Genomic DNA, 27,909 nt, shown 5'->3' with positions numbered 1-27,909 from the left:
TATTGAAGTATATTTGATTTACAACATTGTGTTAATTTCTGCTATAGAGCAAAGTGGTTCAGTTATATGTATATATTCTTTTTCATATTCTTTCCCACTACGGTTTATCACAGGATATTGAATATAGCTCCCTGTGCTATACAGTAGGACCTGTTGTTTATTCATCCTATACACAAGAGGTTCTTAAAGCTCCTTTTGAAAAGAGTAGCTGTGCTCCAAATTGTGAACAGACCAAGGGGAAAAAGTATGCCTTTGTGACTGTGAAAGGGTCAAAGGTGGCCATGGGCTTAATGTGTCCAATGGAGACCCAGGGATCAGGGCAGTAGATTGACCGAGTAATCCCAATAAGAACAACAGGCGAGAACACAAGCCTGAGGCCCGTGAACTAACATGCCTTAGCAAAGGCTAGGAAGGAGAATGACAACAATATAAGGCTGTTTAAAACAAATGTGATAAATTTAGAAAGGTCATGGACAGGGAGGTGTTAAAAGGATATGAGACATTCATAACAAGTGCCGCTGTGACTGAGGTCCTATTTATATAGGAGAGAGTTACAGGGATCGTGAGATAAGAACTTGTGTTCTAAAGAAATGTTAAAAACAAAAAAGAACAAAGGAACTACCAAGGTCCTTACAGACCCGGAGAGTGCGAGCAGCACAAGAGAGTTCTCATTAAGTGAAAGAGGCTCCTATCAGTAAGAAGAGCGTGGCGGCCTCATTGTTGCAGGCTCTCCAGAGTTGGGAAGAGATCAGCTGCACAGAGTTTCTGCATAGCCCTTCTCAGCGATGCCCTGATGACTTTCCTTGGAATTGGGTTCCTGGCCATTGAGCCTTGTGCTATAGGCCCTGGGTCTGTGCTGCTGGAGGGAGATACTATGCACCCTGGAACATCTACCTAACCTAAGCTCTGAGATCCACGTGTTATGCATGATAACCTGACCATCCCCTCCATGATTGGTTTCCTGCCTACAAACAACCAACTGTAGATTGTGTGTGACTTGACTGAGCTTGACAAGAATTATATCGGGATCAAGTGACCTTGAGCCCTGGGAGACTTGGAGCTGAGCAGGACCTCTCCCCCATCCTCTCTGCTTTACTTCTCTCCGAAGGACCTAGATGATAGTACCTGGTGCAAATTTCCTGAGTTGTTTCACAGATGCTAAACCCCCACCAAAATGGAAGATGTTAACTGCTTGATGACCATGAGCATGTAGCATCCTGACGTACTGGAGCTTATGGATTGATACCGTTAACTCCTGTGACACCATCCTGTTATCTCACCATCAATCAGTCAGACAATTGTGCACAAGCTGATCACACATCCTGCAACTCCTCTCCCTCACCTTGTCTTTAAAAATGCCTCCCTGAAACCCACTAGGAATTTCAGGCTTTTTGAGCATTAGTTGCTTGAACTACTTGTCTGGCTCAAAAAACTCTTTGTCAGCCTACCATAAAGGCTGCACTTTCCTTCAGCACAACCCTGTGTCATTAGATTGGCTTTACTGTGCCTGGGTGAGCAGACCCAAGTTGGGTTCCATAATATATCAGAATTCTTCAGGGAGTCTGACCTTTAGGCTCACTTGGGAGCCCCTGGCAGCATGGCAGCATTGAGTGCAATCCTAGGGTTTCCATGTGGGGGCAGGATGGTCCCTATGGAGACATGAGGCGGGGTGTCTAATGTCCCGCAAGGATTGGAGGTGGTTGTTTAGCCTGGGGTGAAGCGCAGTTTTGTGGGTCCCACGTATTCCGAACCAACTGGTGACCATGCAGGCTCTGCAGAGGCCCAGCTAGGTCACATCATAACTGGGTGAGCTCAGGCAGGGTACTGAACTCGCTGAGTCTCTGTTTCCCTTTTCTCTACAATGAGAGCATGAATACATTAGTTGCACCTACCCCGTAGTGCTGGGCTTCCCTGGTGGCTCAGTCGGTAAAGAACCTGCCTGCAATGCAGGAGACCTGGCTTCAGTCCCTGGGTCGGGAAGATCTCCTGGAGAAGGGCATGGCAACCCACTCCAGTATTCTTGCCTGGAGAATCCCATGGACAAGCGAGCCTGGTGGCCTACAGTCCATGGGGTCGCAAACAGTTGGACACGACTAAAGTGACTTAGTATGCATGCACTGCTTTAAGGAAGCTCTAACCATTTTGACCCTTTTCACCATCATGGCTGACAAAGCAAGTGAACTAATAAATTCACTCTTCTCACTTCTTGCCCCTGGCTGAGAGAAACACACATGCATGTCCCCTCTAGAAGGTACTGCACACTGGTACACTTTCTTTCATCAGGCTGAATGTTTCTCAGCTCCTTTACATAGAGCACAAGGGCAAATTTTCTGGTATGTTTGTGGATGTCAGTCCAAAGACCAAGGGGCAGTTCAGGTGAGAAATTGAGCCACCTTACCTCCCCATTCTGCCATTGCCCTACTCAGAAGCTTTCCTTCTGGATGCTTCTGGCTTTGCTCTGTCTTTTTACAAGTCTCCTTTTCTTTTAATGCTTTGCTCTGTCTTTTTACAAGTCTCCTTTTCTTTTAATACAGGCATGCTCCTTTGCTGAGTGTTCATGGGAACATTGGTATTAGCCCCACATGGTATAGCCTGTGTCTGTTTGGGTGATAAATTCTTCCATATATGCTGGGGCAAGCTGATGTTCTTACAGACATTGATCACTGGTATTTATGTCCTAGTCAAGCATTTTCCCTCAGTATTACCAAGGACCCTTTTGCAATTGTATGTAGATGGCCAGACTGGAGTGATGGTCTGGTTATGAGGGAGGGAAAGTATAAATTTCTCCATTGAGAAGCCACCAGCCCTTTAGTGGCTCTGTTGGTGCCTGCTTGGTGGAAATGAGGCTATCCAGAGTTCATCTGTCAGGCTGAGACCGCTTCCCATCATTTTTCTTGAAGGGTTTTGTTTTTTTCTTTTTCTATTTGTTTGAAGGAACTCGTTGTATTACTTGAGTTGTCAGTTTTATAAAAATAGCTTTTCACAAAGAATAAAGTATAGGTGTTTCTCTATAAAATTATATATATATATATATAGTGAAAGCCTTTTGCATCCAAGTGGGGAGTTTTTGAGGCTTCAGACAGTAAGTCATTGATTATCAAAAAGTTGACATTCCCCTTGAGAAAATGGTTACTATCTTCATGTAACAGTAGCAAGCTCACCCCAGAGGGATGCATGAGAATTTGTGTTGTGTACCTTTACATAGCTGTGCCAAGGGCAGCAAAATGTTTCTTCAAGTCCACGTGATAATATTTTAATGTCACATTTTTAATTTTTTTTAGTTTTGGTTTCTGGTTTTTCTTTTTTAAATAGTCCTCTTACCAGAATGGGCAGAGGCAAGTAGAGGTGGAGGTGAGAGGTAAGAGGGTCTGGGGAAGTGGGAACGCATGAGAAGGTGCTGCCAGCTTATGTCAGGGATTCAGAGACCTGAAGCCCAGTTTTTAAATGATCGTTTGGATATTTTATGTATTTTCTTGATGTGCTTTTTTCCTCCAGCTTCCTCTCTTTCATTGAGCACTTCCTGTTGTGGAACATCTCGCTCTGATGCTCGAATGCTTGCTTGTTATCACTGGCTTTTCTAGAACACACGGCGGACGACGAAGCTGCCTCTGGAGACCTGATACCTGCCTCAGCCGCTGGCCACACAGCTGCCACCTGCCTTTCTTTTGGTCCCCTGAACCCTGCAGATGTTATGTTTCTATGCCCCCGTGCACCCACCACAGAGGATTAGTGGTTTTCAAGGGCCTTAAAGGAAGGATGGAAACTGAGGATTCCCTCCATTTTGAGGCCAGTGACCTAATGCATGTGGCTCCCGGTCCTGCTGTGAATTGAGAGCCTGAGCAGTGTCTGTGATCTCTCCAGCCTTCCTGTCAGAATCCCAGATCTGCCTGCATCCCCATCCCTTCCCTTCCACAGGGCCCAGGGGCTAATGTTTTCTTTTCCTTTAAAGCTTTCACCAGCCATTTTAACTGGACTTTTCTCTTCCCTTGACTCTGACTCTGGACTCAGCTCCCTTGTGCCTGCTTATTCCTGGACCTCTTTGATTTGGGGATTTTATTAATACTTTGTTGTTGCTGTTTAGTTGCTCAGTCATGTCTGACTCTTTGCAACCCCATGGACTGCAGCATGCCAGGCTTCCCAGTCCTTCACCATCTCCTGGAGATTGCTAAAACTCATGTCCATTGAGTCGGTGATACCGTCTAACCATCTTGTCCTTTGTCATCCCCTTCTCCTCCTGCTTTCAGTCTTTCCCAGCATCAGGGTCTTTTCTAATGAGTTGGCTCTTCCCATCAGATGGGCAAAGTATTGGAGCTTTAGCTTCAGCATCAGTCCTTCCAATGGATACTCAGGGTTGATTTCCTTTAGGATTGACTGGTTTGATCTCCTTGCAGTCCAAGGGACTCTCAAGAGTCTTCTCCAACACCACAGTTCAAAAGCATCAATTCTTCTGCGCTCAGCCTTCTTTATGGTCCAATATCTTACTCAGGGAATATAAGCTAGGTATACAAAAGTAGGCAAGGTATAAAGTTCAGTAACCTTTGAGACTTAATAGTAGTGTAACCTGAGGCTTAATAGCTGCTGAGAACTTTTGTGAAAACATGGGTTGCAGGCCCCGGGGCAGCTGCCATGGTAAGCAAGGAGAGAATGGTTGGGAGTCATGGCCCCAAGTTTCAGGTGCATTTTTTTCATCCTTCGTGAGAGCTGGGAATAGGGCAGAGCTTGTTTGAGAAGTGGAAGACAGTAATTACCAAATCACTACAAAGTGATCACCAAATTACAAAATCATTACATTGGGTTTAGGTTTTAATTTTTAAAAATTCAGGAATTGCTTAAAATTTTGTTGTTGGAGGAGAATAATGAAATCATTCCCTTGACACTACGACTATCTTTTTAGCATTCAAAATAAATCCTTGAATACTGTGTACTTTGGAAGTTTGACAAGTTTATTGAATTGTTTGTATCAACCTATGAAAATTTTCAAATTACTCTTCATTCTTACCCTAATTATTTTTTATAACTTAAACAACTTATCTAAAAGCATTTCCACACACTCATCTAAATGTGAGTAAAGCTCCTCCTGGTGGTGAGTCTGAGTATTGAAGTCCCACCATCCTTTTTTGTTGGAGGATTCCAGCAGTATATGACCCAAGCTGCCTGAAGTGCAGTCTGTGCCAACATTTTGATACTAAAGCTCTTATTTGCACTGACACGTGTGTGTGTGTGTGTGTGTGTGTGTGTGTGTGTGTGTGTGTTAGGGGGTGGGTGGGCAGAATGTGCACAGAGGCTGTGGAGACCCAAAGACCATGGGTTTTATTTAGGCAGGAGCTGAGAGCGAAGAATCAGGAGACCTACTTGTGCCTCTGCATCCCAGTCTCCCTATCGGCAAGACTGAACTCGTTGCCCCCGCAAGGACCCTCATTACACAGGGGAGTTGCATGCTCCCCACTATCTAACCTGAGGCTGCCCATGTCTGAGGCACTGCTGGCTGTGCACAGAATGTCAGCTCCTGCCGCTGGCAAAGCCACTGGCTGCCAGTTGCTGCCTCCCTCTGTCCTTCCCAGTCCAAGCCCTGAGATTGGCGCTGGGGACTCTGCTCCCAGACCTGGCACCAGCCCAGAAAGCAGTGACATCTGGTGGTCACTCGTTAGAACTGCGGCTTTACTTTGAATTTTCAATTTGCCAGTAATAACTACTTGGATGCACCTCCATGCTAAATAAACATATTCGTGTGTAAAAAAACACATGTTCGTGAACTTATGGTTTCCAGGGGGGAAAGAATGGGAGGAAGAGATAGGGAGTTTGGTATGGACAGGTGCACACTGCTATATTTAAAAAGGCTAACCAACAAGGACCTATTATATGGCACAGGGAACTCTGCTCAGTTATGGGCAGCCTGGATGGGAGGGGAGTTTGGGAGAGTAGGGATACATGTATATGTATAGCTCAGTTCCTTTGCTGTCCACCTGAAACTATCACAACATTGTTAATCAGCTTAACTCTAATATAAAATAAAAAGTTTAAAAAAATACATGTTCATGATTAAAACTAGAACAATAGATAAAGATATTCAATTAAAAAAAAAACAAAACTAAAGTTTCTCTTCCTTATTGCTCCACGTTTACTCCTGCAATGAGCAATTTCTGTTTTGAGTCATCTGGATATTAGCACACAAATGTAAATAATGTAATAATATGTAAATTCTTGATTTATCAACTTTAAGTAATATCTGTTAACTACCTTGAAGGAAAGATAAGGAGTTTAGGGCATTAGAAGGGCTTCCTTTATTTCTGCCCCCTCTACTTGCTGGTTTTGATCTGTAAGGTTACTAGGTTTTCCAGTGGTTATATGTGTGTTACTTGCTCTGTTGTGTCCGACTCTTTGCAACCCCATGAACTGGAGCCCATCAGGCTCCTGTGTCCATGGAATTCTCCAGGCAAGAGCAGCACTGGAGTGGGTTGCCATTTCCTTCTCCAGGGGATCTTCCCCACCCAGGGATTGAATCCAGGTCTCCCACATTGCAGGCAGATTCTTTACCATCTGAGACACTTCTGTTTCTTGATGTGTCATCGTTGGACAAAATCTACTGATTTTCCATTCCACAAAACAAGGAAATCAGTTCATGTATATGTCCCTCTGCTCTCCTCCTCCGTATTTCTGTCAGCCATACTATCATTTTTATATTGAGCATGTTTATAGTAGCTAAATGCTGAAGCAACCATAATTAAGTGTTCTATGTTTTAGGTTGATTCTGAAAACTGAAACCCCTTAAATAGTATTTAAGGCATTATGATTTTGTAAACATTATTCATTGCAAAACCAAGTGCTGTGATTAGCCCACAAAAAAGAAAAGTAACATGTAATTAAACCTTGGGCACTCAGAGGAGAATGTTCTATGAATGAAATCCTCTTTTCTTCCACTCTGTCATTTTTTCAATTATCCCACACTTTAATTTGCACCAAATTTGAACCATGACTTTCTTTTTTTAAATTAATTTCTTTATTGTAATTGGAGGCTAATTGCTTTACAATATTGTGGTGGTTTTTGCCATACGTTGACATGAATCAGCCATGGGTGTACATGTGCCCCTATCCTGAACCCCCTCCCACCTCCCTCTCCATCCCATTCCTCAGGGTTGTCCCAGTGCACCAGCTTTGAGTGCCCTGTTTCATGCATCAAACTTGGACTGGTCATCTATTTCACATATGGTAATATACATGTTTCAATGCTATTCTCTCAAATCATCCCACTCTCGCCTTCTCCCAGAGTCCAAAAAGTCTGTTCTTTATATCTGTGTCTCTTTTGCTGTCTCACATATAGGGTCATCGTTACCATCTTTCTAAATTCCATATATATGTGTTAATATACTGTAATGGTGTTTTTTTTCTTTCTGACTTACTTCACTCTGTATAATGGGCTCCAGTTTCATCCACCTCATTAGAACTAATTCAAATGTGTTCTCTTTAATAGCTGAGTAATATTCCATTGTGTGTATGTACCACAGCTTTCTTATCCATTCATCTGACGATGGACATCTAGGTTGCTTCCATGTCCTGGCTATTGTAAACAGTGCTGCGATGAACATTGGGGTACACGCGTCTCTTTCAATTCTGGTTTCCTCGGTGTGTATGCCCAGCAGTGGGATTGCTGGGTCATATGGCAGTTCTATTTCCAGTTGTTTAAAGAATCTCCACACTGTTCTCCATAGTGGCTGTACTAGTTTGCATTCCCACCAACAGTGTAAGAGGGTTTCCTTTTCTCCACACCCTCTCTGGCATTTATTGTTTGTAGACTTTTTGATAGCAGCCATTCTGACTGGCGTGAGATGGTACCTCATTGTGGTTTTGATTTGCATTTCTCTGATAATGAGTGATGTTGAGCATCTTTTCATGTGTTTGTTAGCCACTGTATGTCTTCTTTGAAAGAAATCAAAGATGACACAAATAGGTGGAGAAATATACGCTGTTCATGGATCAGAAGAATCAATATAATGAAAATGAGTATACTACCCAAAGCAATCTATAGATTCAATGCAATCCCTATCAAGCTACCAACAGTATTTTTCACAAAACTAGAGCAAACAATTTCACAATTTGTATGGAAATACAAAAAACCTCGAATAGCCAAAGCGATCTTGAGAAAGATGAATGGAACTAGAGGAATCAACCTGCCTGACTTCAGACTATACTAAGAAGCTACAGTCATCAAGACAGTAGGTACTTGCACAATGACAGAAATATAGATCAATGGAACAAAATAGAAAGCCCAGAGATAAATCCATGCACCTATGGACATCTTATCTTTGACAAAGGAGGCAAGAATATACAATGGAGAAAAGATAATCTCTTTAACAAGTGGTGCTGGGAAAACTGGTCAACCGCCTATAAAAGAATGAAACTAGAACACTTTCTAACACCATACACAAAAATAGACTCAAAATGGATTAAGATCTAAATTAAGACCAGATACTATAAAACTCCTAGAGGAAAACATAGGCAAAACACTCTCTGACATAAACCACAGCAGGATCCTCTATGACCCACCTCCCAGAGTAATGGAAATAGAAGCAAAAATAAACAAATGGGACCTAATTAAACTTAAAAGCTTTTTCACAACCAAAGAAACTATAAGCAAGGTGAAAAGACAGTCTTCAGAATGAGAGAAAATAATAGCAAATGAAGCAACTAACAAAGAATTAATATAAAAAATATACAATCAGCTCATGCAGCTCAATACCAGAAAAATAAATGACCCAATCAAAAAATGGGCCAAAGAACTAAACAGACATTTCTCCAAAGAACCATGACTTTCTTATACTGGGTTTTTCCCAGGGTTCCTAATTGTCATTTTAGGTGTTGTTGTTGGAGAATCATATATCTTCATCTTTTTTTTTAGAATTAACTCAAACCTGCCTAGGATCTTTATTTTTAGTTCTTGTTCATATAATTTGTACAGTAGAGATGACTTTCTTTCTGAAAACAAACAGAGCCCTGTCTTTCGACTAATTGCTTTCTAGGGCTCCTATGCTGTTGTCAGCTGCAGATTTTTCTCATTGCACACCCAAGTCCCATGTTTTCTTGGATCTTGGATTGCTTTTCTTCTTTGAATTTATTTTTATTGCCAAAGTTTAGATTTGCTGGAGCACATACTCCCATAACATAGCAGTTAAGAGTTGGCTTCCTGAGTTTTAAACCTGGTTCATCATTTATTCATTTTGAGGTCTTAGACAACTGTGTGTGCAGGGCTTTGGTATCATCCTCTATAAAATGGGCATAATTCAGCTCCCTCATTGGTTATTTAAGGATGGGCTAAGATAATACAAAGCTTTGGTTTTTCTAGTAGTCATATATGGATGTGAGAGTTGGACTATAAAGAAAGCCGGGGGCCAAAGAATTGATGCTTTTGAACTGTGGTGTTGAAGAGGACTCTTGAGAGTCCCTTGGACTGCAAGGAGATCAAACAAGTCAATCCTAAAGGAAATCAGTCCTGAATGTTCATTGAAAGGACTGACGTTGAAGCTGAAGCTCCAATACTTTGGCCACCTGATGTGAAGAACTGACTCCATTGGAAAAGACCCTGATGCTGGGAAACATTGAAGGCAGGAGGAGAACAGGACAACAGAAGATGAGATGGTTAGATGGCAGCACTGACTCAATGGACATGAGTTTGAGTAAGCTCCAGGAGTTGGTGATAGACAGGGAAGCCTGGTGTGCTGCAGTCCGTGGGTTTGCAAAGAGTCGGACATGACTGAGCGGCTGAACTGAACTGAAGATAATACATGCAAACCGTTAGGACAGTCACCAGTAAATGATAAAAAATAATATTTTGGTGGATTTAGAGAGAGAGAGAGGAGTAAATTGTTGTGCTCATTGACCATTTGATCATCCTAAAACATGGCAGGCCACCAAGGTGAATTTCTGAAGTGGTCATGAAGGACCTCCCTGCCACTGGGCACTCCCTTGATGGTCTTGTGCTGTCTTTATGCCAATGACTCCCACACGCATGTCTCCAGACCTCTCTTTCCAGCCCAGACTTCCATTCCTGACTGTCTATTTGACATCTCCACTTACACATCCAATACATATCTCAAATGCAACTTGTTCAAAACTAAACTCCTGATCTTTTCCCGAAAACTTGTTCACTTCCACCATTCTCCAGCTCAGGACTGAGTTGTCATCCTTCTTGTTGCTCAGGTCAACTACTTCAGAGTCATGTTGATTTTTTTTTTTCTCTTTCATATTCTACATCTACACTATCAGGAAATCCTGTGCACTCTATGTCCAAAATATATCCAGTATCCCACCCCTTCTGATCACCACCCTTGTCTGAGCCATCATGCCAACATCACCTCTCACCTGGACCATGCAGTAGCGTCCTAACTGGTCTCCCCACCTTCATCATTTTTTCCCTGCCATCTATTCTCAAACTTGTCAGATATAATACTGCCTTGCAGCCTATGCCCTCTTCCCAGGATCCTCCTCCCTTGAAGGCCTATTGGCTGTCCAGTGAACCTATCCTGCCTTTGTTCAGATGTCACCTTTTCAGTGAGGACTTCCTTGACCACCCTGCTTAAAACTTCAGCCTGCTGGTCACTCCTGATCCTCCTTACTCTGCTCTACATCTTCTTTCTCCATGGCACATGTCACCCTCTAAATTACTACATCTGTTACTTATTATCATGTTTATTGTTTCATATCTTTTCTTCAGCTAGGTTGTCAGCTTCTTGAAGGCAGAGTCTTGAACTATTGTGTTCACTGATGTATTCCAAGTGCCTAGTGTGCCGCCAGACTCAGTTGTAGGCACAAAATAAAATTTGGTGAACTAGTGAAAGAATGACAGTGAGGAGAACTGGGGTTCTCCCACACTAGCGTGTTCCACCAACCCAGCTATTTGAAGGTGACCCCTGGAGGAGGCAATCTAGTTGATATGTCCAAGGAGCAGAATCTCCTTAAAGGTGACAGTTACAGGGAGGTAGCTTCCAGAGTGCAAGGTTAACAGGCAGCATAAGGAATTTCCACCATAACATTCACTGGTCCAGTTGGTCTCAAGGCTTCCCTCCAGCTCCAACCTTCTGTAATTTCAGACTATGGGAAGTGCTGAGCTTCCTGTACCTTGATATATTCCATCATAGACTGGATGGTGTCTCAGGAAGGGCAATGTGGAGGGAATCAAGCATGAGAAAAGTATTAATAGTGGATGAACTTCAAGTTCTCTAAAAATAAGATTTGATAATTAGACTGACCTCCCCCTGGTCTCTCACATTCCTCAAACCCTGAGTCACAGCCCTGGAATCCCTGGTCTTGCTGGGTCCCCTGAGGCATTCCCTGACCTTCTCTACACCCGTGTTACTCCATGGTTATGGGCGTAGAATTTCTCCTCCTACTGCCCCCACACATAGAACTTATTCTATTTTTTCCAATGCACTGTAAAGTGTCCTTGATGGAGACAGGGTAGCCTGGACCAATAGAAGGAGGATAAGTGAGGGATATCTTCCTCTCAACCTTATTCTTTCATCTCTTCTTCTAATTCTCACCCAGTCTCATTGACATGGCCACATGGCCAGCTCTGGACCAGACCTATCCATTGGATTTGCACTGTGATTCTCCACTTGAAGACTTAAGTGGACATGCAGGTTCAGAAGTGTGGAGCAAGCACAGGAGAGATGTGAATGAGAAGGGCAATGGTCAGGCAGAAAGGGAAGTTGAGCGCTGGAGCATGGAGAAACAGCCTTGAAATACCCATCACCCCAAGCACTCTCATTTTCTCTCTTTCATACCAGCCTTTGATCTCTTCAGCTACCTGGTACCAGCAAACCTAGAGCTACAGGATATTCTGGGCCCTGGCCCAAGGAATTAGGATTTATTCAAAGCTCTTTTGCGAGCAAACAACATGATCTTTTGTCAATAAAAGACCTGGGAGAGTATATCTAGCAAAATCACCCCTTTGCTTTTATTTCTCTGCTAAATGATCAGATAAAACCCAAATTACATAGGTCAGTCCCCGAAATACTAAAGATACGTATTCTCACACCTCCCATCTAATTATCCCTTTCCTTTCACATTAAAAGGGCTAACAAATTATTTTCGACTCTCTTCTTCTGGAGTATCTTTTTGGCAGTTCAGCAGCGGCTTCACTGTAATGATGGAGTAAGGACCAATAACAGCAAACAGATAGCAATACAAACTTTGTAATGAACACAGGTACCTCACCACCTGCTCCATGAACGTCTGCACGACGTTTATACAAACATTATCTCTTTCAATAAATAACACAGCCAAGCAGCTGTTGTTGTTTTTTCTGTTTTATAGGTGAGGGAAACAGAGCTTGGAGAGGCTTGATAGGTAGCAGTAGGAGACCATGTGGGAGCCAGGCCTCTGACTCCGGGTGCCATGTGCTCTTCTGCTTCTGCACAAATGCCTCTCTCAAGATAGAACTACTGAGTCATGAAGGCCTCTAAGGACCCTGGGTGAAAAGGCAAAGAGTATGGACTGAAGAGTATGAAGCTGCTAGCTCCAACTTACCAGTGTGTGCTCTTTTCTTTTTATGGCTAAAATGTATTTATCTATTTATTTATTTTAAAAATGTAATTGAAGTATAGTTGATTTAATGTTGTGTTAGTTTCAGGTGTATAGCAAAGTGATTCAGTTATATAATATACATATGTGTGTGTATATATATATATATACATATATATATTTAGTTATATGTTATATGCAAGGGGCTTCCCAGGTGGCGCTAGTGGTAAAGAATCTGCTTGCAATGCAGGAGACATAAACAACATGGGTTCGATCCTTGGGTTGGGAAGATCCCCTGGAGGAGGGCATGGCAACTCACTCCAGTATTCATGCTTGGAGAATCCATTCAGTCATACATATATATTCTTTTTCAGATTGTTTTCCCTTATAGCTTAGTACAAAATATTGAATATATTTTCCTGTGCTGTATAGTAGATCCTTGTTGGTTATCTATTTTATATATAGTAGTATGTATATGTTTATTGCCGGGAGCCAGCACACGAGATCCCACCCATGACAAGGTCATGAGGAGACCTGATGAGCAAGGCAACTCAGGCCTCAGGGATTTCGATAAGCTGCCTCAGCGCTCACCTTAAAGATGATATCTATCTTTCTGATGCTTGCTATAATAGACCGCTCCCTAATTTCTGTGACTTACGCACAAGGCCTTCCCTGATCTTTTCCCAAACAGATCAATTTAAAACTTTAATCGACATGCCCCCCGAACGGTGGCACCCTATAAGATTATCCATGATAAAAAAGAGTATTTTAATCTAAACTCCCCTTGCTTGCATCTTAGTTTGCTTGACAAATGTGCCTGTGTCTTTGGAGGTAATGTGCATGACTGCTCCTCAACAATAAACAGCATTGAGAGCCTGAACACATAAAAAGCCCCAATGGGCACAGAACCCTTCGAGGGGGAGAAAGCCTATTGGAAAACATAAGAAATATTATTCTATAAAACGTTATTCGGTCTATATTTGCTTGCTGTGTTTGTGCTATTAACGTGCTGAGCCTGTATAATAGAAGTATAATAGTTAGGGACTTATAAAAATAAAGGTTTAGCCTTAATATAAAAATAATAAGACAACTGTTAACCTAGCTGGTGATTTTTGTTAAAGAACTGACCTTTGTGCTACATTGTTTCAGCTTGTTGTACCATGACTTTATGGGACTGCATTCTTTTCTGTTAAGCTCAAGGCAAAAGATAGATTACAAAAAAACAGGTGGGATGACCCAGAGGAATGGGATGGGGAGGGAGGTGGGAGGGGGGTTCAGGATGGGGAACACATGTAAAACCATGGCTGATTCATGTCAATGTATGGCAAAAACCACTACAATATTGTAAAGTAATTAGCCCCCTACTAAAATAAATAAATTTATTTTAAAACAAAAACAAAAACAAAAAACAAAAAAAAACAAAACAAAACAAAATAATAAAAAAAATAAAAATTAAATTAAAAAAACACAGGTTTTACTTTAAACCTTTGAGTTAATGAATCCTTTCTTTGTCATAATCCATTGTGCCTGTATTCTTTAAAAAACAAGTGTTTTGGCTGATCAACCCTTATCAATAAAGAGTCATAAGATGTTAGCAGGCCTCCAGGCCAGAAGATAATGTAAACAATATGAGACCTTTGTAAATAAGATATACAAAAAACATCCTGGTTTTGATAAGGGTCAAAAACTGCTGACCCATTGAGCTGATTTGGCATGACTCTACATTTTACATTTTCCTCTATGTACAACTCAAGATATAAAAGCTCCCTTTGAAAAATAAAGCTCAGACGCTCAGACGCTGCTTCACACCTGCCTAGTCTCGCTGTGTCTTCTCTTCTCTCTGCCGACGCCGTCCATCCTGAGGGAATGCCTGGACCAGCTGGAGCAGGACTCCGGCAGTTTATTCCAATTTCCTAATTTATCCTTCCGCCATACCCTTTCACCTTTGGTAACCATAAGTTTGTTTTCTATGTCTGTGCATCTATTTCTGTTTTGTACATAATTTCATTTGTGTCATTTTTTTTAGATTCCACATAAGCATGATATCATATATTTGTCTTTGTCTGACTTACTTCACTTAGTATGATAATCTCTAGGACCATCCATGTTACTGTAAATGGCATTATTTCATCCTTTTTATGTCTGACTAGTATTCCATTGTATATATGTACCTCATCTTTATCCATGGACATCTAGGTTGCTTCCATATTTAGCATAATGCCTAGCATGCTGCCTTATATTTATTAATTCTTCAATAAATAGCAACTATTCTTATCAGTTAGATCTCTGCTGAGTGGGTAGTATTGATCAGAGGAGATCAGAAGAGGGGAAAGACAACAAGGTTGTCTAGTTGACATAGAAGTTAAGTCAGGAGATTTTGTGTGAGTCAGACAGATGTCAAAGAGAAAGATGGACCTTGAGGAAGGACAAAGGACAAAAACAGAAAGAGAAAGCAGGTGTATCTTTGAAATGTTTAGCATTCTTTTAATCACCAAAGTTAAGGAGGTCAGGCAGGTACCTCTCCTCTTTGAGGATATCCCCACCCCCCACCCCCAAAGAAACATTACTCTTCCCTGTCAGAGTTCTGAACCAATTAAGGAGAAAACCAAAACATATATTGGCACCTGTAGCCTGCTTTTATGTTGATGATGATAAATTTTATATACAACTTGATTGGGCCATGTGGTGCCTAGACAGTTGTACAAATACTATTCTAGGTATGTCTGTGAAGTGTTTTTGAATGAGATTAACATTTGAATTGGCAAACTGAGTAAAGCAGACTGTCCTTCTTAATATGTGTGGACCTCATTAATCAGTTGAAAGCTGGAAAAAACAAAAAAGGCTGGCCTTCTTCCAAGTGAGAGAGAATTTCTCCTGCCTGACTAGCAGGGACATCCACTTTTCTCCGATTTTGGACTCAAACTGAAATATTGGCTCTTCCTAGGTCTCTAACCTTTTGGCGTTGGGGCTGGCATTACACCATCAGCTCTTCTGGGTCCCCAGATTTGCATTTGGCAAACTGGGGACTGGTCAGCCTCCATAATTGCATGAGTCAATTCCTTATAATAAATCAATCCTTCTTCTAGATATATAGATAGATAGTAGATAGATCTACTACCTGCTCTGTTTCTCTGGAGAATCTTAATGCAATTATTAATAAAGCTGAAGCATGAGAACCAAATGGGGTGGCTAACTACCTCTCCCCAGGCTGGAACTTGAGACAGGTCACCTGAAGGAAAGTTTCAGTCCTCAGAGAAGACACACTTATCTAGATTACAGGCTCACACTGGTCCTGGGTAGAGAGGAAGAAAATGGAACAAATTCCATGCCTAGGATTTGGACAGAATAGACTTGTCAGTGAAGACGTGAAGACAAATGGCCATCATCCACTAACTGGGGAAGAATAGGGAGTTTAGAGAAAATTTTAATGCTCCCTAGATTTTTGTTCAGTTCACTGTTGTTATCTATTAAGCCTGTGGTCAGCTACAGGTGTGGGCAACAGAAAGAATATCTACTGATCCCATCTATGTGAGACTGTATCCCCAAACCAAATATTCCATCTCTGTGTAGCCTCCTGGGAACGGAGCTGGGAAGTTGAGGTTTTATAGAGAGCTCCAAAATGGGTCAGAACAGTGACTAACGAAAGTCCACTCCAGCTCACGGTGCACCTGAAGCTGAGAGTTTCTTCTCCATTACTTATCACTAGTTATTTCATCTATATTTCCTAATCATCTATCAGAGGTTCTGCAGTGAGGTCTGATGATATTTACTTCTCCAATCATAACATGCCAACACAAAGATACTCTGATGTGGAAAACAAACTCTATTCCATTAGGAAACGTTCAGGAAAGAACGGCAGTTCAAAAATTAAATTCTCAAGGATTCTAAAGTAAAATATTTTAAATGAAAAGCCTCAATCATCGTCCCTGGTGTCCTATGAGGCTTTATCCTTGGCCAAGGGGTCTCAGTGCCTGAGCCAAACAGGATTCTCACGACCCCAGTAGTGGGAAATGATGGCACACAGGGCTGAGTGCAGTTCTTTCAGCACCTCAGGGCACCTATCAGTTTGATGCCAAGGTGCTTCTCCCCTACCTGATTTATTTTAAAAGTTTTCAAACCTCAGAAAAGCTGGAAAAGAGAACAGTACAATGAAAATCTGTATGCCCTCCCTGCATTCACCAATTAAGTTTTTTGCCACAATTGTGCTCTTTCTTTCTTTCACATGAATCATTTGAAAGCATTCAAAATATTTTAAAAATATTTATACAATAATATTAGGTTATTGAGTCAATATTATCAATAATGTATAGTCTGTATTCAATTTTCCCTAATTTCCCTACAGCTTTTTTTGGGATCCAGAATCCAATCAAGGTTCCTATTAGGTTGTCATGTCTCTTCAGTCTCCCTTGGTCTCACTGCCCTTTTGTTTTCATCTTTTGTGACACTGGCAGTTTTAAGGAATGTCTCTCAGAATGGCCCACATTCTGAATTTGTCTCCTCACGTAGGTTCTTGGTCAGCTTCTTTGATAATAGCTCTATGAAAGGGAGACTGGACTTCCCATCGCAGCACATTAGAGATCACCCAGGGTCAGTGTCCCCCATTACTAGTGATAGGGCATTTGATCACTTAGTAAAGACTGGCCCTGCCAGATCTCTCCATTGCAAAGGTACATTTCCCCTTTTGACTAGCAAGTACTGTGGATAGAGAAGAATTGAGACCATGTGGATCTCTTTTTTCCTAGCAACCTCTCATCCAATAATTTTAACATACATGGGTGATCCTTGCCTGAGTCTATTGTTACCACGGGATTGCCAAGTGGTGATTTCCTAATGTCAGCATTTCTTCTACATTTATTATTTGTTGTCTTCTGTAAATAAGAGCTTTTGCCTGCTCTTTTTTTCCTTTGAGAATAATTATCTCATACATTCTTTTAAAGCTTAATGTGTTATCACTTATTACTACTAATATTATTTTTCATGCTCCAATTATCCAAAGGCAAACTCATAGATTATGTACCTTACAATTTGCTATATACTGAATGCTTGTGACCCCTCCAAATTTATATGTTGAAACCTAATCCTCAGTATAATAGTATTAGGAGGTGAGGGCCTTTGGTGACTGAGTAGGTCATGTAGGCAGAGACCCTTATGAAGAGGATTAATGCCCTTATGAAAAACCCCAGGGAGCTCTTTTTACCTTTTCTGCCATGTGAAGACACATTTAAGCACCAAAAAGCAAACGTTCACCAGATACTAAATCTGCCAGCACCTTGATTATGGATTTCACAGATTCTAGCACTCTAAGAAATAAATTTCTGCTGTTCATAAGCTACTCTGTCTATGGTATTTTTGTTATAGCAGCCAGAGTGGAAAAATACACTATTTAAAAGAATCTAGAGAGTTAATAGGACATGTCAGACTATCAGCACTGACCCTACACTTACTGACTTTAGAAAAGAAGCTAATATCAAGGTCCTAAAATATTTATCCCAACAAAATCAGGTCCCAAGAGCCTAGCTTTTAGCATTGCCAAAGAGACTGAATCATGGAGGGTAGACGGAAAAGATTCTCCAGAATTAAATCTTTATAAAGTTTAGAGTCTATAATTTGTGACCTCAGTTCAGTTCAGTCGCTCAGTCGTGTCCGACTCCTTGCGACCCCATGAATTGCAGCACGCCAGGCCTCTCTGTCCATTACCAACTCCCAGAGTCTACCCAAACCCATGTCCATCGAGTTGGTGATGCCATCCAACCATCTCATCCTCTGTCGTCCCCTTCTCCTCCTGCCCCCAATCCTACCCAGCATTAGGGTCTTTTCCAATGAGTCAACTCTTCGCAGGAGGTGGCCAAAGTATTGGAGTTTCAGCTTCAACATCAGTCCTTCCAATGAACACCCAGGATTGATCTCTTTTAGGATGGATTGATTGGATCTCCTTGCAGTCCAAGGGACTCTCAAGAGTCTTCTCTAACACCACAGTTCAAAAGCATCAATTCTGCGGTGCTCAGCTTTCTTCACCGTCCAACTCTCACATCCATACATGACCATTGGAAAAACCATAGCCTTGACTAGACGGACTTTTGTTGGCAAAGTAATGTCTCTGCTTTTAAACATGCTATCTAGGTTGGCCATAACCTTCCTTCCAAGGAGTAAGCATCTTTTAATTTCATGGCTGCAATCACCATCAGCAGTGATTTTGGAGCCCCCCAAAATAAAGTCTGACACTGTTTCCACTATTTCCCCATCTATTTCCCATGAAGTGATAGGACCAGATGCCATGATCTTAGTTTTCTGAACGTTGAGCTTTAAGCCAACTTTTTCACTCTCCTCTTTCACTTTCATCAAGAGGCTCTTTAGTTCTTCTTCACTTTCTGCCATAAGGGTGGTGTCATCTGCATATCTGAGTTTATTGATATTTCTCCTGGCAATCTTGATTCCAGCTTGTGTTTCTTCCAGCCCAGCGTTTCTCATGATGTACTCTGCATATAAGTTAAATAAGCAGGGTGACAATATACAGCCTTGATGTACTCCTTTTCCTATTTGGAACCAGTCTGTTGTTCCATGTCCAGTTCTAACTGTTGCTTTCTGACCTGCATACAGGTTTCTCAAGAGACAGATCTGATGGTCTGGTATTCTCATCTCTTTCAGAATCCTCCACAGTTTATTGTAATCCACACAGCCAAAGGCCTTGGCATAGTCAATAAAGCAGAAATAGATGTTTTTCTGGAACTCTCTTGCTTTTTCGTTGATCCAGCGAATGTTGGCAATTTGATCTCTGGTTCCTCTGCCTTTTCTAAAACCAGCTTGAACATCTGGAAGTTCACGGTTCACGTATTGCTGAAGGTGGCCAACAGGAGCTAGGCTGGGCCGGGGGCGGCAGCCGAGAAGGGCTAGGACGGGCTGGGGGCCGGGGGCCGGGGGCGGCGGCCGACAGGAGCTGGGCCGGGGGCCGGGGGCGGCTGCCGACAGGGGCTAGGCCGGGCCGGGGGCGGTGGCCGAGAGGGGCTAGGACGGGCCAGGGGCCGGGGGCCAGGGGTGGCGGCTGACAGGGGCTAGGCCGGGCCGGGGGCCAGGGACGGCGGCTGATAGGGGCTAGGACGGGCTGGGGGCGGTGGCCGAGAGGGGCTAGGCCGGGCAGGGGGCCGGGGGCCGGAGGTCGGGGGCCGGGGGCAGCAGCCGACAAGGGCTAGGCCGGGCCGGGGCCGGGGGCCGGGGGCGACGGCGAGAGGAGTTACCCAAGGCCCAAGGAGCAGGGCCTGTGTGGGCACAATAGGGCCGAGAGGAGTTACTCCACATTCAAGGTCAGGAGGGGCCGTCGTGAGTAGATACCCCTTGTCCAATTTGTGACCTACCACAAAACTAAAATGAAAGAAATCTTAAGGTTTGTTTGCAACTATGAATTCACCATCCTGGGAAAGGGGTAGAAATTCACCTAGGAGACATCTTTCTTTTCCACTGAAGAATTTTAAAATTTCCTTTTTAGAGCCTGGTAGCACCACCTTCTCAGAGCTGCACTAAGTGTGAACTTTGTTGGGTCTGTGGCTCCAAAATCCGAGACAGTGAGCAGATCTTTTCCTTTAGTCCTGAGTTGTTCTTGCTGTTGTCATCTCTCAGTTTGCAGCTGGGCCTGAAATGCTGGCTCCCAGGGATGCATTCCCCTTGTTCTGTCTTTGTATTAGTTGAAGTTCTGTAGTGGAGACAAATGTCCTCCCTTGTTCTCAGTAAGGCAGCACAAGGCTGCAGTGCAGGCTCATGTCTCTAGTGTTTGGTGTCCTTGTCAAAACGTTAATCTGTGGTTAAATCAGCAGGACCAGCCCTGCCTCTCTTGGCAAGGCCCTAATGTTGAACAGCTTGCAAAGCTCTGTGACACACATGGAAATAGCTGCCATTTCACTGAAAGCAGAAAAGACGCCCTGACTTTCAATACACCAAAACCCTTGAATGAAAATATTCTGTTTTATGGCTGAAGCTTGGCCACAGCCATAGCTCTTCAGAAAAACCAATCGGTTGAAGAAACAGCGAGCCCCTTTTCCAGGCTGCTAGCTTTGCTGGGGCCCTTGACTTTTATCTAGAAGATAGCCTGAAGCAGAAGCTCATGAGCTAACACACTATGGGTGAGTATAATCTCAGGGAAGCAGGAGGGAGAGGATATAGGAGAGAGGCTGGGAAAGAACACATTTAAGATTGTGTAGCCCTAACTTGGGCTTTCCAGGTGGCGCTAGTGGTTAAAAACAAAAACAAAACCAAAAAATCCTAAAAAACAAAACCTGCTTGCCAATGCAGGAGACCTAAGAGACAGGTTCAATCCTTAGGTTGGGAAAATCACCTGGATAAGGGCATGGCAACCCACTTTAGTATTCTTGCCTGGAGAATCCCATAGACAGAGGAGCCTGGCTGGCTACAGTCCATAGGGTTGCAAAGAATTGGACATGACAGAAGCAGCTTGGCATGCACGCACCCCAAATCTGCCACAGTTTTGCAACAGATCAATTGCTTGTTCACTCAGGGAGCTCTCAAGGAAGTTATGTAAATAAAGCTTTGCATCTCTGAATGGTGCATTTAGTCAGGGGACCGTGGAGAAGAGAAAAGGAGCAAAACTTTTCCATTGCTTCCAATATCCCATTGTCAGAATCAACTTCTTTGCACATTTGCACTTCAGCCTAATTGGGAGCCCTAGACTATAGGGGGAAAGTTCATGGCATGTGTATGAGAGAGGTTCTGCCCCTGAGTACAAGAAGGAACTGGAATCTTTGACCAGCAGAAGCAGCTGCCTGAATTCACAAACACAGGAATAGTGCAAGCTATGTCTGGGGCCACTGCAACCAGAAGAGTCTGTTCACTTGCTCACCACAGCTTAATGATCAATATGCACATCCCCAGCCCTACAGCCCTTGGTCAAAACTTTGCCTAAGTTCTAGTGACCTACCACCAAACAATGCAGTCCGAGACTTAGAGCTCCTCTCTCGAGTTCAGCTCCTGAAAGCCAACTCAGCTCCAAAAATTGTCATTAAAAAAAAAAAACACAGTAAAAAACCCATATGGTCTATATCTGGTAAACACCGCCAAAGCATAGAGCTGTCTGCCCTGCCTGGAAGAGAAGCCTTCATCTCTTGCTGTGCATTTGGCTCCCCTGAATTCTCTATTTTGCTTCTTAAGGTTTGAAGCCTCCTGTGCCAAACACTGAGGTCAGGGTTATGCCTGTGAAACTGTCAGTATCTCATTGTAGAGGCAGACCCTTTAGAATTTAGAACAGAGAGGAACATGCAATCCTGTGGGTTGCTCTTGGCTGTGAATAAAGAAGACAGAGGGGCTGGACTATGCTCTCCTTCTAAAACCACTGGAGGCCAGAAGTGTGATGCTAATAGAACTCTCTTCCCATGAGAGGAAACTACAAGAGTGGGAAATAAACTGTGGTCTCTAACATCCCCAAGCCCCACGGCACTCATGTCAAGATCTCTTACTGGGCTCTCTCACTGGGCTCTGCTCTCTGCCTGAGGATCAACAGTTTTCCTTGAGTGGTGAGGTGAGGGGTGGAGTCCTGCCTTCTCCTGGCTGGAGTGGGGAGGGAAAGTAAAATGCCCATTGCTCCTCACCAACCACCATCTCCTCCCCCATCACCCATTTCAACGAACTCTGACCAACAGCTGATAAAGGAGATGTGAGAAGCCAGGGAGGTGCTCAAGAGTCATACAGCCACTTCTCAGTCAATCCTGTGGGATTGTGTCAAAAGTTCCTCTGCAGCACAGGTGAGTTGCTATCAACTTTTGAGCTCAGCTTTGAGGCTTTAGGAGTTATTCTGAGGAAAATAGGGAAAGTCCATTCAATACTGTTGCACATTCATTTATTCACTATTGAGTCTCTATGATTCACCAGGCCCTGTGTTGTGTGCTGGGGCTGATGTGAGGATGACGGGAGGGTTATAAACTAGAACTAGCTGTGACACTCAACTCTAGACAGGCTTTAAGTAGTCTGGGGAGAGAAGTATATGCAAACACACACACACATGCGCGCGCACACACACACATACACACACACACTTTTGTAAGAAGTATGAGACATAGATGCCAAAGGTTATAGAAACTCATTGAGAGAAATGAGGCCTCACTGAGTGGTGACATTTGAATTAGGTGTTGAAGGATGAGTGAGTTCGATAGAACAAAAAAGGGAAAAAAGTCATGGCTGCTTGAAAGAAGGTGGTGTGTGTAGGAAATGGAAAGAAGTTTGTGTGGCAGGAATACATGGTATGTGTTCTTATCTGTTAAAGGAGATATTGGGAGATAGAGCTGTAAATGTAAGTTGGATCTAGGTCAGGAAGAGCCTTATGCCTCATGATGGAGCCTGAACTCTGAATAACTGAAGCATTTCAAGCAGAGTAATAAGTGGAGCTGGGTTTTAGAAAGATGATACTAGCAACTCTGTTGGGAGGGCATCCTGGCACATCTGTTGGGAGTGGTTGTGGAAATAGGGAAACTGGAAGTGGAGAAAGCACTTGTGAAACTACTATGTAGTCCTGGTGGTAGGTGACAAGGGCATGTACTAAGGCAGCGGGGGTGGACACTAAAAGGAAGATGTGATTTGGGAGATATTTCAAAAATAAAGTTGACTAGGAATTCCATGGTGGTCCAGTGATTAAGACTCCATGCTTCTATTGCAGGGCCCCCCGGATTTGATTCCTCATTGTGGGTCTAGGATCCTGAATGCTGTGTGGTGTGTCCAAGAAAAGAAAGTTTATTGAACTGGCGTGGGTGACCAATTCAGTGTAGAGACTCAGAGATGGCTATACATCTTCTGTCTTCGATGACTAGATAGAGCACTATCTACAACTAGGAAAAGAAGAAGATGCAAAACACAGAGAGACAGGGGCAGAGAGAAGACAAAGAAAAAGCAGAAGAAGAAGGGGGCAGGGAGGAGAAGAAGAAGGGAAAGGGAGGAGCGTCGAGGAAGAGATAGGGAAGGAGAGAAGAAAGAAAAGGAAGAGAGGAGGGAAGGAAGGAAGAAAGAGAACACAAGAAGGAGAGCAGATTTCATGGGGACAACAGACTGGGTTTTATGTCATGTTTGAGATACCTCCAGGTCACTCAGGTTTTGAACAAAACACAGCGTTCATCTCAAACTGATAGATGTATCTCATAACAATGATTTTTACGGTTATATATTAAAAAAAAAAAAAACAACTCTGAGATTGAAGGACATGTATGCACTTCTCTGGGTTATAGATGAATTTGTGTAGGTGATGTTTATTTGTTAGGGGATTTGATAGACATCCAATTTGACCACTGTTCATTGAGCATCAGTTGAATACCAGGCACCATGCTGGCCACCTGGGCTTTGCTTTTAAGGAACTCAGTCTTGTTGATGACACAAAAATGCATGTGTCTTTGTAGCAGAGGAACCATGTAGAGGAAAGAGCACTCTCCTGGGTTTAGTTTAGTTTAGAATGCCCTTTGCCATTAACTGGTTGCTTAATTTTCAGCTAGTTACACTTCCTCTCTGGTTCTCAACTTCGAACCACAAAGTTAGAGAAGTGGTTTAGATTAAACTAAGTTCCCTCCAAACATCAACCATTAGTGATTCCAAGTCTCACTGTATAAAAGTGCTATGGGTTCCCTGAGTCATACAACAAATCCCTATTGGCTGTCTCACATATGGTATTATAAATTTCCATGTTACCCTCTCCATACATCTCACCCTCTCCCTCCTCCCCTCCTGCTGTGTCCTGAGGTCTGTTTTCTATGTCTGTTTCTCCATTGCTTCCCTGAAAATATATTCATCAGTACCATCTTTCTAGATTCCATGTATGTGCATCAGTATATGATACTTATATTTCTCTTTCTGACTTATCTCACTCTGTATAATAGGCTCTAGGTATGACTCAGGGAACTCAAACAGGGGCTCTGTGACAATCCAGAAGGGTGGATTGAGGAGGGAAATGGGAGGGAGGTTCAGGAGGCAGGGGAGATGGGTGTACCTATGACTGATTCTTGTTGATGTATGACAGAAAACCACAAAATTCTGTAAAGCAAACATCATTCAGTTAAAAAAACAAAGTGGCCAAAAAAAAAGTGCAATGAGATCCCGAAGACAGATCAATCCTAGGAAGGGCTGACATTTGACTCCGGGCTTGGTGAATGAACAGGATTCCAGGATATGCAAATGACAGGACAGCCCTTCTATGGAGGAAGTACAAAGAGTCTATATTAGAAAATGGGGAAGATCACCTGGGACTGAGAATAGGGTGTGGAGAACAACAACTGCGGGAAAGCCTGGAGAGGGAAGTGAGCAGCACTGGGTGGAGAAGTATCATGAACTCCTTGTTAAGATTTTATTCTAGGCAATGGGGCTTGGAAATGATTCCCTCTGTACAATCCACTGGAGGGTGGAGATCAAGATAAGGTGTGATGGGCATCATAAAAATAGAACAAAACATCCCATGGCTCAGAGGTGAGACAGATCAACTTTGAATGGAGAAAGCTAAGGGGTGTATTTATTTACAGTGTATTCATTCCCTTTATGGGAAAAATATGAGGCCCAAGGTGAGGAAACAAAGATAGTGGCAGCTACTTTTTCCTGGACCTAGGGTGACTGATGCATCCCAGCGTGTAAAAGAGAAACTCTTTTAGCAACAGCAGCTGATGGTGTTCTGGTGGAAGAACAGTGCAGGAATCATGTGAGATGTATCAGTGGCCCCCACGGAGTTGGGCAATGGACAGACAGAGCCCTCACTGCTACTCCATGAACCTCTGCCAAAACCTACAGGGTCTGGGTACTTGGTAGACTCCTAGGATTAGCAGACTCTTAGGATCAGTAGCATCAGCATCATATGGGAGCCTGTTATAGATACAGGGTCTTAGCCTCTACCCAGACTCACTGAATAAGAATCTGTGATCCCCAGGTGACCCATAAGCACTTCGAAGTTTGAGAAGCCTTCTTGCTTTCTGAACAGATCTCTCCTCACTCAAACTCCTTCTCTGAATTTATTTCCTATTTCCTGGATTTCCTAGGAAGCACACTGTATCAGATGCCAGTTTGAGGGTAAGAATACATCATAATGATCCGTAATATCTCCCTCACTTATTCATTCATTCATTCAAATAGTAATAAAACACCTACTATATTTCAATATGTATTCTATCTGCATCTCTGGTCCTCCTGACCATGACTGTGCTGGGTTCCTTCTGGCAGGAATGGGAAGGATCTAGGTCCTAGTGTGTGAAATCCACTTACTTGGTCAGGTATATATTGTTACATGGGCAGGAGAGAAGTTATCCTCGTGTCAGATGCTGAGCTTCGAGTTTCAGACAGACAGGTGAGTATGGAATGCAGTCCCACCATGGAGAGGTCTATAACAAACCCAGTGTACATATCTCCAGGGGTGTGTGCTATCCCATTCGGCAGAGCCCACCATAGCCATACCAGACTGATGGCAACTGAGAAAAGCGTTGACTGAGAGCAGGTTGTATTCACGGCAGAGCTCGGTTGTTGTCTTCATGGAGGAATAGTGGGGATATGGATGGGAGTAGGACTCAGAACAGTGACTGAAGCTCAAGCACAATAAGGAAGCCAGGCAACATCATGGGCCCTGGGTTGGGAACAATATGCTGTTTGGGGTATATGGCAGGGCTGTCAATTTGGAAGTAGATAGGAGTCCCTTGGGGCCCCGTGTTTTGTTCAGACAAGGGTGTGGGCACTTGGGGTGCTGGCTGCTGGGTGTGGCCCTGGGGTGGCTTAAATCTTCCCACTTTGATGTCCCTTCCTCCACCCACCAAGAATGGCTCTGGAGTGCAGAGGTAGAGGCAGCAGTCTGGAGCTATGTGGACTCATCTGTGAGGAGTGAATGGATCCAAGAACTGAGGCTTAGTGGCTGCGGTGGAAGCCCCCTTCACCTGGGAGTAGATGACACAGGAATCCTGGGAGAAAGAGCACACAGGTGAGGGCCAGAGACCAGCAGGCCTGAGATGAAAGGGTGCACAGGTCATGGGACTCACCGTGTTCTTGAAAAGCTCTGGTTCAGAGGCCACTGTGGAAAGAAGGGAAGCATTCAACTGTGAGCTCAATTCTCCACTTGTATCCAAGCCATCAGCCCAGCCATAGCCTTCTCCGTGGGGCCTGCACAGCCACTGAACCTTTTCTAAGACTCTCAGCCTCACAGCTTCCACCAACTCTCTCTGCAGCATCACTACACTCTTTGTTTCCCATGCGGAGCTCCCCCAGGGGCTCTCAAAAGGAAGAAATCTACTTTTATCTTGTTTATGCTTTGATCATAGATTAATAGTGGATATTATGGAGAGGGGCTTCCCATGTGGCTCAGTGGTAAAGAAGCCACCTGCCAACGTAGATGTGGGTTCTATCCCTGGGTAAGGAAGATCCCCTGGAGGAGGAAATGGCAACCCGCTCTGGTATTCTTGCCATGAGAACCCCATGGACAGAGGAGCCTGGTGGGTTATAGACCATGGGATCACTAAGAGTCAGACATGACTGAGAATGCACGCATGTTATGGAGAAGCAGCTGGCTTGAAGCAGATTCCAGATCCAGACCACCTAAACTGAGCTCCAGGTCAGCTGTACCACCTCTGTGGCCTTGGACAAGTCACTCAGTATCTCCTGCTTTAGATGTCTCATCTGTATGATGGGAATAATAATATCTATCTATAGGGTTGTGATTCTAATATCTGTTATACAATGCGCAATTCCAATGTGAGGGTACAATTCTGAAGGCTATTAACAAACAAACTAAATATGTATGTATATATTTAGGGCATATACATTTTAACATTTATTTATAGTACTCAGAACTGTACCAGGCACATAAGAACTGCTCAACACATGTTGATATGATACTAGAAATTGCTATTATTATTACTATATTTTCTTAAAGCTGGAATGAAATATGGCATTCATCAAGCAGGACCTTGTCTTTTAGCTTGGAGTGAATTCTAAGGCTCCCTGGAACTGTCCTGACAAGCAGAGCTTGGCCCAACACTTGGATTCTGGAGACAAACTGTTCTGTGACTTCAGGCTGATCATTTAAGGTCTCTTTGCCTCCATTCCCTCATCTGAGAAGTGGGGATAATAGCAATACTCTCATCAAAGGGGATTATACGTGTGAATGAGTTCATTCATGTTAGAGGTCAAGAGGCCACTGAACCAAGAATAGAACAAAATACAGTTCATTTGTCATTTGATTTTATATAAGAGGGATCAAAAAAAAAGGGGAGGGAGCAGAATAGCTAAAATCACATGGCAGATTTTTTCAGAATAGAATTAGAACAGCCCCAAAAGTTGTTCTTTCCTTTGCCTGCAGGAAGAAGCCAGGCTGGGATTGTTCACTGCAGACTATCACAACCAGCGCAGACTCATCATAAAAGGTGCTCAGATTCTGTTGCTGCTATAGCAACCCTA

The 27,909-nt window shown here is 43.2% G+C and overlaps 1 protein-coding gene across 3 annotated transcripts in view; it reads right to left on the bottom strand.

Moving 5' to 3' along the window:
* Positions 1-23,720: 23,720 nt before the first annotated feature.
* Positions 23,721-27,909, bottom strand: part of FCRL5 (Fc receptor like 5) — a 63,576-nt gene continuing 59,387 nt past the window's right edge. Inside the window, exons 15-17 of one of the 3 annotated variants that reach the window (XR_014054898.1) lie at positions 26,496-26,527; positions 26,274-26,417; positions 23,721-24,680 (exon numbers count right to left, since the gene is read on the bottom strand). Coding sequence is in view for 1 of the 3 variants with exons in the window: in XM_081494063.1 (XP_081350189.1) it covers positions 26,081-26,089; positions 26,394-26,417; positions 26,496-26,527 (65 nt within the window). In the remaining 2 variants the exon portion in view is untranslated. Of the gene's footprint in view, positions 24,681-25,949; positions 26,090-26,273; positions 26,418-26,495; positions 26,528-27,909 lie in introns of those variants that run through there. The other 2 variants (XR_014054899.1, XM_081494063.1) reach the window with 2 other exon arrangements.

This window comes from Giraffa tippelskirchi, chromosome 5 (genome assembly GCF_054371585.1).
Source record: "Giraffa tippelskirchi isolate mGirTip1 chromosome 5, T2T-mGirTip1v1.2.pri, whole genome shotgun sequence".
NCBI lineage: Eukaryota > Metazoa > Chordata > Mammalia > Artiodactyla > Giraffidae > Giraffa > Giraffa tippelskirchi.
The sequence above is the reverse complement of the archived record's forward strand: the minus strand, read 5'-3'. Positions and strand labels throughout refer to the sequence as shown.